At 45.4% G+C, this 15,431-nt stretch overlaps 2 protein-coding genes across 3 annotated transcripts; both read left to right on the top strand.

Annotated features, from left to right (window-relative positions):
• The first annotated feature begins 9 nt into the window (after positions 1-9).
• PUSL1 (pseudouridine synthase like 1) lies at positions 10-12,029 on the top strand. Of its 2 annotated transcripts, XM_030463502.1 has the most exons (8): positions 10-386; positions 1,581-1,638; positions 2,794-2,981; positions 3,743-3,892; positions 5,990-6,169; positions 9,394-9,448; positions 10,933-11,095; positions 11,829-12,029. In XM_030463502.1, exons 1-8 carry the CDS (start codon positions 328-330, stop codon positions 11,858-11,860), a joined length of 885 nt encoding a protein of 294 aa, XP_030319362.1. In that variant the 5' UTR covers positions 10-327; the 3' UTR covers positions 11,861-12,029. The 2 variants fall into 2 exon arrangements, with proteins under 2 accessions (XP_030319362.1, XP_030319363.1); XM_030463503.1 differs by lacking the exon at positions 3,743-3,892.
• A 1,451-nt stretch (positions 12,030-13,480) lies between these two features.
• Positions 13,481-14,504, top strand: LOC103537816 (lysophosphatidic acid receptor 6-like). The gene is given in 2 exon segments (XM_008504125.2): positions 13,481-14,237; positions 14,240-14,504. Coding segments are annotated over 2 exon segments (1,020 nt in total). The 3' UTR covers positions 14,503-14,504.
• The last annotated feature ends 927 nt before the right edge of the window (positions 14,505-15,431 follow it).

The following is a 15,431-nucleotide window of genomic DNA, read 5'->3' as shown; positions in this document are numbered from 1 at the left end:
TGGGCTTTGCTCCCCCACACCGGCAGAGCCTCCCGGGCCCAGGAGCCGCCACTCAACCTCCGCCCTTCATTTCCCTCGCTGCCCGAGGAGAGCGGGACCAAACCTGGACGAGGCCGGAACTATCAGCCGGACACCGTCACCTCGGCACTGTCGCCACTACCGGTGCTCTGCAGCCTGACAGGACCCGCCCAGCCCGGCGGAAGTGGGCGGGAAAGCGGCTGAGGAGAAGGCGCAGCGCCGTGCCCGGTGCTGAGGGGAGGGCGGGAAGGGCGGGAAGGGCTCTGAGGCTGCCCCGCTGCTCCCGTCCTAGGGCTGGAGGCGGGAAAGATGTTTTCTTCCCGAAGCCGATATCTAGTGTTCTTTCAGTATTTTGGCACTAAATATAGGTAGGTGCCTCAGCTTCCTCCTCAGCTCCATGGGGTAGAAGCGAACGGTGCTGCGGCCATGGCCCTTGGCGGGGGTTTAGTCGGAGGGGGAGGGAAAGAGAAGGGGAGGGGAGAGGTGAAAGGAGGGAAGGAGTGCAGGAGGATAACTCCGTACCTGAGTAGATGACAGCAGACAAGGAGCTGGTCTGTCTTCACTGCTGTTGTGTAGGAGGGTTAAGGAGGGGGTGGTTTAGGTAGGAAATGCATGGGCGAAGAGAGAACTTCAGAGGGCAGAGAAGATGGCAAACTTGGGCCATCGGGCTCTGGGGGGAAGCTGAGTTCCTGTGGTCCCTGCAGTGCTGGTTTGTTGGGCACCCGGTGGTGTGGCCACTTCTCAGAGGTTCAGATACCTGCAGGTGAGGGGATCCATGGCCTGAGCCCTGCAGGATTTACCTGAGGTTGAGCTTCCCCAGGCATTAACCATCCCACACGCATAGCTCTGCTTGTTTACACCAAAAACTGCATGGGAGAACATGAACATCTCCATCTCATGGCGTTTTGCCTATCTTTATGAGGCTTTTGCAGAATAACACCATCATATGCCAAAACCCACAGTTCTTTTGCAGTGCACTGTGTCACTGCAAGTGCTGACCTCAGTTACTCCGAGTAGGAGTAGGTTGTGTTTAGCCTTAGGGCTCTTCAGTTTTGGTGAAGGGCTGTGACTTCTGTAGTAGAGAAGGAAGCTCATCACAAGCCATCTTCACAGTCTTTTTGTCCCTTGGTGACATCCACAGGGCCCAACAGAAAGGGACCTGCAACTGATGACCAGCCCTTATTATTATATATATATTATTATTATTATATATATATTATTATTACTGGCCCTGGAATAATTTAATCTGCAAACTCTTTACTTATGGAATTTGTCTGCCTTATCTTCCCAACACATCAGCCTCTATCTGAAGGCCTACTCCGAGTGTAACATCTGAAGATTCTTATTTCCAGTCTCCTTGCATGCTGTAACCACTACATCTGTTTTCCTCTCCATTCATCAAAGTGCCTGGTCCCTGCAAGTTCTGTAAGAAAATCAGGGGCACTCAGTGCCAAAAACCTTGATGACTGTCCCCCACTAACATGAGGATGTGTGGGTAGACTTTGCCAAGGCCTTGGGTCTTGACACCTATCAATAACTATAGTATTTGATTTGCTCTGCAGTGGGGTTATGGAGACTTCGAATGATCAGGCAGTAGTTGGAGTCCAGAATTATTTGGAGGTAGGTCCTTACTAATCATATTGTCATTAAAAGGAAGCTGTTGGAAAGCTGGGCTGGGAGCAGACTTGCTCTCCCCTCCAGCCACTCTGTGACTGTGGCCAAGATATTTCCACATTGTGCCCTGGTTTGCCGTGTGAGGGTGATGGTTCCTGCATGCTCTTGCTCAGTTGTCTGCAGAAGGAAAGTGTGATGAAATATGGTTTGGATGAGTTCTCAGGATGTATTTGTATGGCTTCTTGTCTGAGAGCGTTGTGGAGAAAGTGTATAAATATTGTGCTGATCTTGAAAGAAGAGCCCCAGAGGACTTTCCATCTCATTTATCTAATCCTCTGAACTATCCAGTGTCTCAGCCCCAGGCGCCGGACTTTGGGTGAGCCCAGCAGTTGTTTTGTGTTATCCAAGTAACTGGTATTTTAACAGGAGAATGGGTAGGATGGGTGATTAAAGGAGAAAAGAAAAAGATGAAAAAAAAAAAAAAGAAAAGAAAAAGATAAACTTATTTGGTGTTGTCTTTTCATAGCATCAGCACTTTGCAGGCCAGTTCTGGGATATGTGCTTTACTTTCATGTGGTGGTATTGATGCTGGGCAGTGCTGAGCAGGGCTGAGTCTATTAGAACCACATGGGAAGTCTTAGAGCAACTTTAATGAAAAACTTCTGGAGCCTGTAGGAATTTATCTTCCTCCTTTTCTGGGCAGCCTTGAACTTCACAACTTTCCAAAGCCAGGAAGGCAACTGAAGGGAAGGGCAAAATTAAAATTGTAATGAGATCCTTACTGTGTTCTAAATACATTCAGACATTTGTTTGCAGTTAGGCAAGCAGGTAACCTGTGAGGTGTAGATCTTGTGTTCCAGTCTGGTTTGTGGGTGTCTATTGAAGCCCTCTGTGTGATAAGGTAAAATGTCTGGAGTGGGGCTGAGCAGAAGGCCTGGCTATGAGCCATCAGGAAGACTATCATTCCAAACACCAAAGCTTTTGCAGTCCTCAGTACTGCTATGTGACTGTCTGGAGGGAATGGAAACTTGCTCTAGTTCAAGGAGAGAACTAGAGACACCTTTGTAGAGGTAGCAGTAGTAATCTGAAATGTGGATCTGTTCCCTTTTGGTACAGAACAAGGGAAATTTCAGCATGATTCCATTTTGTGTTGGCTTTCAGAGGGCAGCACAGAACCTAAAACCCATTGTTCCCATTAAGTTCTGCATCTCCAGCCGAACAGACACTGGTGTCCATGCACTCTGCAATTCTGCTCACCTTGACATCCAGAGGGAACCAGGGAAGCCAGCTTTTCAGGAGAAACAGCTCATCCACTGCCTTAATAAACACCTCAAGTCTGAGCCAATCCGGTGAGTTGGTGGCAAGTCAAAAATCTTTTCTTTTGCCCTTGTTAGAGACAGGAGGAATTGGGGCAATGAGAAGGATGTACTTTTGGAGGAGATCTTTGTAGCTAATACATTGCCATTTCTAGTTAGGTGGCTTCAGGCTTTTTTTCTTCAACCTCCTCTACAATTCAAACTGTTAAAAAGCTGAAGAATGCCATGAGTCTTCATATACCAGGAGTCTTGCAAAAAATGGGCTCTTAATAGGAAATGTGGCTGCTGGAATAAATGTTGGAAAGACATTCCTAGCTAGAAAAGCCTCTGGTAGCAATTGCATCTGCCAGGAAAGGAAGTTTGCCTTGAAGAACCCTGCGAGCATAAACAGGCTTTTCTGAAAGCACTGTATTATCAAAGGGAGGGAAAGAATTGTTATTTAATAAAACCCACAGAAGTGTTAAGAAGAGAAGCTCAAGGTAGATGAAATGCTTGTGGAGGCACTTAAGAGGAAAATAATTTTTAAAAAGGTTTAGAACTTGGAGAGGGGAGGTTTAGATTAGATATTAGGAGGAAATTATTTAGTATGAGGGTGGTGAGCCCCTGACTGCCCAGAGAAACTGTGGCTGCCCCATCCCTGGCAGTGCTGAAGGCCAGGTTGGAGGGGGCTTGGAACAACCTGGGCTGGTGGGAGGTGTCCCTGCCCATGGCTGGATCTGGATGACCTTTAGGGTCCCTCCCAGCCCCAGCCATTCTATGATTTCTCTCCATCTCACTCTTTTCTGTCCCAACAGCATTTTGAAAGCCCATCGAGTGACCGACGGGTTCCACGCGCGCTTCTCAGCACTGTCGAGAACCTACGTGTACCGGCTGCTGACAGGCTGTGCTCATCCCTCTGAGATACCTGTGTTTGAAAGGGACCTTTGCTGGGCTCCTCTGGGACAGTAAGGGTGTTCCATCAAACCTCTGGAAAGGCTTAGCTCTTGGGGGAAGCAGGGAGGGGGTAATTTCATCACATGTGAGACCAAATTTCCTGCTTGTATTGACAAGATTTCCCTGTTGAAATCAGCACTGCTGCACTGAGTGATGATCACAGAAACTTAAGATGTTGAGTTCATTTTGTCTGTGTTGTCAGCGGGACCTGTGTCAGACATCTTTAGCACTGCTAGGAGTCTCAGTGACTCAGTTCAGAGTCCATCAACAACTTCCTGTGTCCCTCCACATAGAAGTGAGGAGGGCTTCCTCAGATGACCTTTGCCAATTCCTACAGCAAACCCAGAGGGGCAGCTGGCTGAAGGAGCAGCCCTCTGATGTGATGCTTACAGGCAGAATTGCCTTGCACAGCAGATCTGAGAGTTTGAGGTGTGACCATAGAGACAGCCAGGAATAAAGGCTGAGAAGTCTTTTTTTTTATTGTTCCCTAGCCCTATTTTTGGTAGCCACTGTGTGTTAATCTGCTTTCTCATTCCCTACCTGATTGCATGGATGCTGAAATAGTAAAAGCCAATGACTGAGCAACCTTACAATAACAAACCAGTGTCTCTAGCTCAGTATTTGTGTTCTTGGAGTAGTCCCTGAGTCTCAGAGTGCTTACATATGCAAGGGAAGTTCAGCACCATTTAAAAAATACAACCTGGGATATGATAAACAGGGGGTGAGGAAAAAACAAACAAACCCAGAAAGTTAATTTGTTTTCCTTTTGTTTACATTGTGCTGAGATAAACATACATTCAGGAAAAAGGGAGTTTTCCACCACATTGTAGAAAAACAGGTTTGTAGCCAGTTATGGTAATTTCAGCCCCACTGCTGGAATAACAGTTGTGGGCAGTGGAAAATAATGTAATCTCAGCTGTCTTAGCAGGGGCATGAAGATGACTTTGTCCTAACATTAAATTGCCAACCTACTTTTCTGTGGGCTGTGGAAGGGAAACATAAATACAAAATTGCAAAATTAGATGTTAGGGGCTTTATGAAAAAGCATTTAATTTAACCCAGACACTGCTGTTCATTTTCTCAAATGGCAATGTCACATAAAGGGTAAGGTGAGAGTGCTCTGAATGGGAGGTGTTTTACTAAAAGGTGGGATGTTTGGGCTGCTAGTAGTGGAGAAGCTCTCTCTTAGTGTGTGCACATCTGGTGTGCAAAACACATAATAGATATTAAACATCTCTAGTCATCTTAATTGCCAACTGTCATCAGGTGTGACCAGAATTCTGTAAGGGCTAGTTGTGAAAAAAAGTTAATGATGCTGGAAACCACACCTCTTTTGTTTGTTTGTTTGTTTTTTCTTCAGAAACATTTTGATTTCTGTGAAGACATGAACAGCTGATGCCATAGATCATACATATAATTGCTCAGGCTTGTCTTAGGAGAAATTTACAAAAAGGAATAAAACTAAGTACCTGTTCAGCACATCTATCAGTACATCTGTACCAGCCCCTTTGCTCGACACTATTTTGAACAGACCCAGATACTGAAATGAAGAAACTTGTCAAGAAAGATACCTGACATTCTGAATTTTACCCTTAGCCCTTTCTCTGCATCCCATCTTAGGCTTACCCTGGCTTCATCTTTAACAGTTTGCTCACTCATTCCACTTCTGTTGCTTCCTAATTTAATCTTCTGGCCATTGCAAACCTAAGGTTTGGGAAGCCATCTCAGTGTTGGGTTCCTACCCAACAACGCTTTTCAGTTTATAAGATCCAGATACTGCAGAGGATTTTGGTTCTCTTGCCCTATGCTGTAGCCAGCCAGTTGAATCGAGTTATTTAAGTGCTCTAAGCAGCACAGCAGGATAAAGGTTTGTGTAAAAGCCTGTGCCTGCCAACCCCTCAGCTAGTCTGGGGTTTGGAATACCTTCAGACCTCAGGTCACTTGGCACCTTGGTTTGTGGTTCAGGCCGTTACAAGAGAAACTCCACCTTGCAGAATTTGTTTCCAGAATGCTGCAATGAGAAACCTGTGTACCAGGTTTATGAACCTCCTCAGTTCACTGGATTGTGACCCACCTAGCACACCACCTGATGATCTTTTCCTCTGCAGCTTTAGTTCTCTGAACGTGCCTGCCATGCAGGAGGCAGCACAGTTCCTGCTGGGAACCCACGACTTCAGCACCTTCCGCTCGCTTAACTCCAAAACACCTTTTCAGCCTCCAGTCAGAACCCTCCTCCAGGCAGACATCCAGCCCTCTCCTGGTTTCCTGTCCCATCACTATGAACACAGGTAAGAGCTCAGGTACTCAACCCAGGAGCTGCTCTCATCAGATCCTGCTTGCTTTGTCTAAAGATCTGCTTCGAGTTCTGACCTCTTTGTTTGCTATGCATTTTCTTCACAGCCCTGCAAGGGTGTCAGCAGGGTTCTTCTGCCTAGTGACAGCTTGGAAAGGACATTTCTTTCCCTCTCCTCCCCAATGTCCTCAGGGAGAAAGATGAGTGGGAATGAAGGCAAGGAAACTGGTCCAGTTGTTCATGCATTAAAAGGCAGGATGTTATAAACTGGTGTATGGAATCTGGCACAGAGCAATTCCTATGAGGTGCTTCCAGCATTTGCACTCATTTTGGTTGCTAAAGACCAGCTCTGCTAGGGAATGGGATTTATATTTTTCCCCTGTTGCTGCCCTAGCTTTGCCTACAGACTGCAAATAAAAGCCATAAAAAAAAACAAACCCAAACACAAAAACCCCAAACACCTAGGTGACTGCTGTAGCTCTGCAGATCTGTGCAGCTCACACCAATAACTCCTACTATCTATCCAGGGGATGAAGAAAAATCCAATATTCCTCAGTTATTACATGAATAAAAGTTTGAGTTTCAGGTTCTTTCAGGACCAGGTCTTGCAATATTGAAATTATGTGGCTGAATGTACTTTCTCTCTAGCAGAAACTGAAGGTTTTTTCCTAGAAAGCTGATGGGCATTTATCATATGAATGTGGCTTTTGCTTTCATGCTGGCTTCTGCCACAGATATGTGGCTGTTGTGTTTCAGCCTGAAAGCAAACTTTGCTGTTTTCTGTCTCTAAATACCATTTTCCTGCTTTCCCATTAGCAAAACACCTTTTTCTTTGCACTTTTACCCAAAGACCCTCCATGAGATTTGAATACCTGCTGAGCTGTCTGGGACAGGACGTGCCATGCTCCGAGCTCCCCAGCCTCCCTGCAGTCTGCAAACAGCCCCGGTCCTTTCCCTGGGTCTTAAAATTGAGTATTTTGCTAGCAGCACTGTAAGAGAAAAAAAATAAAGGACACAAGTAGCAGTGAAAGGTTTCATCCACAACATTATTTTCTCCTCTAAGATGAGTAGCACTGTAAGTGGTAATGTTTTGTGCCTTCACTTTTTCTGTAAAAAAAGAAAACTGGCATTTTTTGCATAACTTGCTGCATAAACACATCCCACGAGTCCAAAAACAGCTTGCAAGAGAGAGATGAATATTCAGGGAGTGGCTTTGAGAAGAATGGTCTGAAGGTGTTAAAATGCCATTTGACTCTCTTAGAATACTTCCTTAGTAATGACCTCAACTGACTTTTCTGATCTAGAGAAAAAAGTTGTGATGTTTGGGTGTTTGTGACAAGCTAGGTGCTGTTTGGTTGGATTTTATTTGTTGGTTCAGGACTTTTTTAATCACTGGCTCCTAGTTTTAATCTGTAAAACTCTCCTATGGGAGTAGCTGCAGCCATGGAGCTCAGTGTTTGCTTGCCCATCCTGCCAACGTGCCTGCCAGTGCATGAGTATTTCCCCACTGCAGTAGCAGAATGAATTGTTCCTGCAGTGAAAGGGCTGGGATAACAGTAAAAGCTTTTAAATAGATTTTTTTTCAATTTATTTTTTTTAGCCTAATCTAAGGAGCTTTATTTTCTATTTCAGAGGGAGGAATCCATAGAATGGTCACCCATGGTCTCTTAGTCAAATAATGCAGCTTTTCTTTCTCATCCTTTCCTTCCTTTCTGAACTTAAACCAATCTTCTGAATTGACCTCTTGTTTGTTTAAAAGGCTGACTGTTAAAAATTATTCCTTCCATCAAACTCAGTTGCTCAGCAACAGTGGCAGTGGAGTTACTGTTGCACCCATACCAAATGCTCTTGGATGCTCTGGATGTGTTCAGAGACTCAGCCCCATCACTTGTTCCTACTGATTGCTCTGTCACCTGGTTTTTAGATGAATATTTATTATTCATTGCAAGGTGCTGGCTTCTGCTGCCAAGTGGTACGAGACAGATGGATTTTTTTTTTTGCTGGTAAGAAAAATTATCTGAGAGTTTGACAGGAAAAACAAACTTTCCCTCTTATAAAAAAATATCTTGTTATCTTTCAGTGTCTGCAAGATACTTTTCCCAAGTATCTTGACCCATCTTATGTAGCTTAATATATCTCATCAAGACAACTGAGACAGGAGAATCATGACTAAAGGTGTGTGCAGTTTGATGAGAGGGGGATTTGTTCCTGTTTAAAACAAAATAGTCTCTTGTGCTGTACTTCAGAGGTGAGCTGTGCTGGGCATCTGCACACGTGTGTAGCAGTGCACATGTCTCTGCACACCCTCTGCAGCAAGCTGGTGGAGAGCAGACTCTTCATGACAGAAACTTTCTAATTTCCTGACATAAAGAGGAATCTGGGGGCAGGAGCTGCCTCTGCATATGCCAACATACACAGCAGGGAGGGCTAAAAGCAGAAATTTATCTGTAAATCCTGTGAGAAAACATCTTGTGGCTGCTCCCTGCAGTTTCTTCAGTTTCTCTTCCTGATAGCCCTGCAAACCACACTGCTCCTGCTTCATTTTTCTTTGGTGGCACACAGGAGCTGTCTTCTCTCCCAGGGAAGGGGAAGCTCCTTCCTTGGTGCTCAGGTGTCTCAGCAAACCCAGGCTGTCCATCCCCCACACACAGGCTGCAGCTGCATCCTTGCTCTGATGCAGCTGGGTTCATCAGGCACGCCCGTGTCCTGACATGCTGGTCCTGGCCTTTTCCAGCAGCATGTGGATGTCACAGTAGGCACTGCTGGGTGTTGGAATTCATTCTGCAAAGCATGGGAGGGCTGCATGACCCTCTGAAGCCAGCTCCAAATTAAACTGTAGAGCTGCTTTGCTGTGGTGGCTTGATTCTTCCTTTTTCCAGGAGGCATCACTGCATTCCTCAGATCCAGCAGTACCTCAGCAGACTGCCAAGTTCCACCTTGCCCTTTCATGTGAGTGGTCGTATCTGTAGGTGTAAGGGAGCAGGAAGATCAATCCCCAGAAAACAAGGTCCAAACAGAACAGGCAGGAATTGTTTCAGCCCAGAAAATAGCTGCATCTAAGCAGCAACTGAGCAGGATGGTGTTTTAAATCTCGTGATGTTTCAGGTTAACTTGGTGCTATGCAGCAGCTTGTTTGATTCACATTTATCCTTCTCTTGTGGGTAAGAAGAGCCATTTGAAATGTGATTTTAAACACTTTTTTTTTGTTCCTTTTCTTAGGAAACTGGAGTTTTGGGAGGTGAAGTTCAGGAGCAGATCATTTCTTTACCGGCAGGTACTGTGAGATGCTGCCCTCAGCACACAGTTTGCCTCCAAGAACCAAAGTGTCACTGTTGCTGTCATTAAGGATCAGTTCAGCAATGTCACATCCCCATGTAGTGCTATCCCTGGTGCAGAGCTGGTGTTAGAGCTGTGTGACACACACAGGGAGCTAGCAATCTGTTCAGTAATTTTTGTTTGGTCCCCTATAGCCAGATTCTCATATGTTCATGTCTTGAATGAATGTCTAAAGTCACACAGTCGTGGGAGGTTTTGTTTTCTGCAATCTGAGTGGTACAAACCAACAGACAGATGTTCTTGCTCTGCTGGATGGCACTGGGCCCACCAAATACTGCCTGAAATTTTACTTTTTTGGTTCTGGAGCATGAAGTAATTCTCAGTGTTGCACAAAGGAGAGATGGGAAGACCTGATTCAGCTACCCAAGCATGGCTGCAGGATCTTTCCCTCTGCCACGCTGTCCCATCTGTACTGGGTTTTCTCTGAAATAACTCCAGTGGGGTTTTTTGCTGCTGTTCTCAGTGGACATGGCTCTCTCCACAGCTTAATGGATCACCTCATTAAGAAAGAGTTGGCTGTTCCCAGCATTCCTGTCCTGGCCATGGTCACCCTCTAGAGACAGAACAAGAAAGAGAGGACTTGTTTTCTGGAGGAAAGCAGGGGGTGTTTTGTGGGAATGGTTAACAGCTATTTTTTATTCTGTTCTGACTATCCCAATTGGTTTTTTAGCCTGTGGCAAGCAATGGGCTGGAAAATCTCAGAGAATGGGTATCTGGATATGAGCAAGGGGAGAACAACAACACTTTTGAGAAGGGCTTGATAGATCCAGCAAGAATGTGCTTCATCAGATGCTCTTGTGAGAGGGAGGAAATGCTGGTAACCCATTTGGTGCATTAGAAAGGAAAAGCTGCTCAGTGCCAGTGCACAGGGAGAACAATTACTGCAGCACTCTACTCTGATGCCCCCTGTGAGCCTTGCAGTGAGTCTGCACACACTGAACTTACCCCCTTCTACCTGAGCATCTGCTGCTGCCCTCTGCCATAAAGAAGGAAACTAGACTAGGCAGACCTCTGATCTCACCTCACACAGCTGCTCTGAGTATTGACATCTGCAAGTTTTTAGCAGAGGAAAGAGTTAAACAGCACCAGAAGCTGCATTTGTGTATTTTTGTGGCAGAAGATGGCTTGCAGCCACCAAGCAGGTGGCTATTTCTGATGGGTCCCATTAGTCTGCAGTTACTAACTGCAAGTTTGGAGACATCACAAACTAAAAACTGTGAGCTTAAAAGGCTCAAAAAAGTCTCAGCATACAATGACCTCTAGTGAGGGATGGCTAAAACAGCATCTGTCAGGGCACCGTGCTGCTTCTCTGTGCCATCTGCTTCAAGGCTCTTGGTGCTCCACAAGCTTAAGATCAGAACACACATGGAGAGACAATGCTTGCCTTTGGATAAAGACACCCCAAGCTGTCTGTTTTTCCAGGTCCGAAGAATGGTTGGGGCTCTCGTTGCAGTTGGCCAGGGAAAGTTAACACCTCAAGATATAAAGGAGTTACTGGAGATAAAAGATTCACAGGCTTTTCCATCATATGCCATGGCTCCTCCATCTGGACTCTTCCTAAAATCAGTGGAATACAATGCAGCAGGTAGGTGGATGCAGGATTCTTTCTGTAGGAGTCAGGCCTAATCCTGCAGGGAGCAATGACACCCACAGCCTTCCTCTGGGTGCCTGTGGCTCACAGACTTGTTCATCAACACCTACATCATAGCTGATGGCCCCAAGCATAGGGGAGTTTACAGCACATGCTGTGCAAACCTTTTTTTTCCCTGGTAATTTTCTGTCAAGAGCAGCTGGGTTGGCAGTGACTTAGAGAGCTCGTGTGAATGATACTTGACATTTTCAAATTCTTCTTCTGCCCCTGATTTTGTACAAAGACCAAATCTGCTGTATCTCAGCACCTATAGATCTGTTTCTGTTCACTCATTTCTTGGTATTTATGAGAGGATTCTACAGAGAGCAGATCATCCTTTTGCTCTGATGGGAGCTCTCAATTCAATAGTACCTGATCAAAACTATTTAACTTTTTTTAGCTTAATAAAAAGGGAGAGAGGACAAATTTGGAGAAATGGATGCCATGGAAGTTTGACATTAACGCCAGGGATAGCAGGTTTTTAAAGCTGCAAGGATTAATCTCTGATGAATCCAGTCCCCATGAAATGTAGCTGTGCTTTTCCTATTCATCTGGGCTATGGAGCTGTCTGTGCCAGTGGGGAGGGAGCCTGGGTGGGAAATGAGGCCCACAGATCTGAAGTGCTTTCAGGTGGTTTCAGTGCCATCTTTTCCCCTAAATCAATGTTTTCTTTTTTTTTTCCTCTCAGATTTGGAAAGTACCATTTCTCCAGGAGAATAGCAGTTCTGTGAGTTGTGTCTGAAGGACTGTTGTGGATGTGATGGAGGTTTGCCCAGCACTCCTTACAGAATACATGATCTTGTCTCAATAAAAATCATTGACTGTAGCCATCTTCCTATCATTTGTCCTTGCCCTTTGAGACTGCCAAGGGAACAGGAAGAATAACTCCATGCTGCTTTCAGATAACTGCTTTGTTTAACCTCTTTTTTTTTTTTTTTCTGAAATTCTGATGCCTGTCTTTTTCTTTGTGTGTGGGCTGTTACCTGGTGGTGTCTATGTGCCCCTCCTTGATCAGTTGGTGAGATGCAGCAGCTCTTCAGTCTCCTTTGCCTCCCCTGCCCCATGGATGACTTTGCAGGTCTCTGTCTTATCTTCCACAGCTGCAGGACTGTACTTTGAACCTGGAAAAGAGAGATGTTTAGTGGCCCAGCCAGGCCTGGGGTTGTAGTAATATTTTAGTTCTGTGTGTACAAACCCGTTGCTCTTAGGTGAGAGACCCATGTAAGCCAATCCTACACTTGCCTGCTTGAAGTGAAACCACTTGTTTTCTCTTTTTAATCTTACAGTTACCATCTTGGGTGTTTTTTACTGTATTAGATAGTGGGGGAGGGAAGTGTGATTTCAGAGCTTCCTTTGGAAAGTACTCAACCACCTTTGTGTTTTTGTGCTTTCAGTGGCTCCACTTTAGGGACACTGGTACTATAGCTGGGTTTGATTTCTCTACTGCCTTTAAGGGCTTCTGTCTGGCTTAATTACTCAGATTTCTTTTATATTTGATTGAGAGATGCTGCAGTTTATTGCTTATGATGCAAGTGACCTTTCTACAGAAGCATCCTACTTAGTGCCTCTTTCCCAGATTTCAAACCCACAGACTAGTCCCTGTGTAACTGAGTGATGGTTTTTCTCTGCAGCATGCCTGCAGAGGAGGTTCAGGGTGCTGAAAATTCACCCAACAGCTTGCACCAAGTGTCAGCTTAGGGATAACAAGTGTGGGTGGGAAGGATGGAAAAAACCCTTTTGGTGGCTGATGGAACCTTTGATGGAAAAATACCTGATTGTCTGCAAGCATATTGTCAGGCCCTGCTTGTATTTTTGCCTCTACTGCTTTTCTTCTTTCCTGGGACTCCTTTAGAATCCATGGCTGCAATTGTTCAAGGACAGGATGGTAACACTCCTCAGCAGTGACACAGGGGCCGTGGCAGGGCTTAGGAATGGGCAATTAATTGCAGAACTGCTGAAGTTCTCTGGTACTGCTTCAGTTGCTAGCCCACCCTTAGCCAAACCTAGAACTTTCTGTGTCTTTTTCTAGAGGGTGGGAGGAATTGCTACCTCTGTTATTTCAGTAGTCACCCTGGGGTGATGTCAGTGCAAGTAAAAACTCTGCCTGTAGTGTAAACTTGAAATGTTTGTGTTTTAAATGACTTATTCTCTCTTACAGCAACACCACTATCTAATATCCCAGGCACTGACTTCTGAAGGAGACTTCACCAAGCTGAACATTGCTGGGTTGAACTCTAACTCTTACCCACTTGAGATGAACTAAAATGAGAACCTCCTGAGGTAAGGGATGCCTTAAGCCTTCTATCCTGTGTTGGAAATCCCCACACTCCAGCAGGGATCATGGCACATGATCCCTGGGAAGGAGTCTCTGATGAGAAGGTTGGCAATGCCAGTTCAGAATTCAGGTTGGAAGCAGACTTCCAGTATTTCTTGCTTCCTGTCATCTACAGCATTGTCTTTGTGGTGGGACTGACAGAGAATGTCTTAGCTCTGTACCTCCTGTCCTACAAAGTGAAGCACACTTCTTCCTACGTGCACATGATTCATCTGGCTCTGGTAGATGCCTTGTTTGTTTGTGTGTTACCTTTTAAAATCCATTACCACCTTCATCAGAACAACTGGATCTTTGGGGACATGGCCTGCAGGATAACCAGCACTCTGTACTACATCAATATCTACTTCAGCATTGCCATCTTCCCCTGCATTTGTGTTGACTGCTACGTCACTGTGCTGCATCCCCTCACCTACATCCAGATCAGAGTCACCCATTACATGGGGGTGGTCACAATCCTTTGGGTGGTGGCTCTCAGTGTCATGATTCTACTGATCCCTGGGGATCCCTTCCACAACAGTGGAGTAAAGAACACAACACCACGTTTTGAGAACTCTGATACCAGTAGCTGGACTTCTCACATGGCACCTTACAACATCCTGGCTTTAGTTTTTGGGTTTCTGACCCCATTTTCCATCATTCTGATTCTCTACCCTCTTATTGCTAAGAAGATCTCCCAGATCAAACACAGCATTTGTAAGAGAAAGGCCTTGAGTACCATCTGCATCATCTTGCTCATTTCTACTTTGTGCTTCCTTCCCTATCACCTCACTTCTTAATGAGAATCCAGGTCATCCAGAACAAGTCATTTACCAGCTGCATTTACAAAATCATAAGGGTCACTTTAGCCCTGTTGAGTTTCAACCCTTGCCTTAACCCACTCTTGGACTACTTCACCTCCTCCAGGAAGCAGTGGTACTTCAGGACTAAAATGGTGTACACAATCTGTGACCAGAAACTGGGGGAGTTCTGTATTTATCAACTGCACCAGAAACATGAAAATAAGAAACACAGAGATAGAATCAACTGATCTACTTAAAGTAAGAAAGAATTTTCATCTTTCCAACTGTTTCTTTGAAAACAAACCTGTGAAATCTACCATGTTTCTTATTCAGTTGTTAATCAAGGCAACACTGGTGGGAAGTCCCAAACAGCTGTGTGTTTCTGTCAGCCTGCTGGGACACTCCCTGGGGAGCTGTCTCCATGTTCATTGAAGTTTTGGTCTCCTTCAGTTTAATTTTGGGGTTGGTAAGAGAACTCGGGGCTCTCTTCCAGAGGGCTGGACACCCAGGAAAGGGTTACTTCAAAGAAACCAGCTTCCTCCTGGCCACTGCTGCTGAAAGCTAAGTGGACGGGGCAGTCAGCTTGGCTTTCCCTAGTTTGGAGGGCTCCTTTGTGTTCTCCCTAGGGGCACACCAGCCAGCTGGGTTCACAGAGGCTTTCTGCCTGCATTCCAGGGCCAAATAAGGGCTTCTCCTCCCTCCCTGTGCATCCATCCATTAGCTTCCCCAGGAGTGTTTCGGTCCAGCCTTTCTAGCATCTAAATTCTCCAGATTCAAGCTAAGTATCTGTTAATGCAAGTTTATAAGATAATACATCCAAGCATTTATCAGGAGCAGTAGTAAACAAGCTCTTCTGACCCCCCCCCCAGGGAGTGAGGGAGGTGACTCTGGGAGCTGGCACAGCTCCTCAAATTGTGCAGTCCTGTCCAGATGTCACAGTTTATATCACAAAGTGTATCTGACCCCTTCCACCCCTTCTCTTGTACCCACACAGCTTCTAAGAACTGCTGAGTTTTCCACCCTGTGAAATGTTGAGACTTGGGAGAGAATTTATCATTTGTGTTTTATCAAGAGTCACCAGAAAACCAGGGGCCTGGCTGATAAACCTGCTGCAAAGCTAACCCTGTGCTCAAAAGGACAGGGTATTGGTAACACATCTACAGCCTCACCATTCTGT

The sequence above is a fragment of the Calypte anna genome, chromosome 21, assembly GCF_003957555.1.
Source record: "Calypte anna isolate BGI_N300 chromosome 21, bCalAnn1_v1.p, whole genome shotgun sequence".
Taxonomy (NCBI): Eukaryota; Metazoa; Chordata; class Aves; order Apodiformes; family Trochilidae; genus Calypte; species Calypte anna.
Note: the sequence above shows the minus strand (reverse complement) of the source record. Positions and strands in the feature narration are given on the sequence as shown.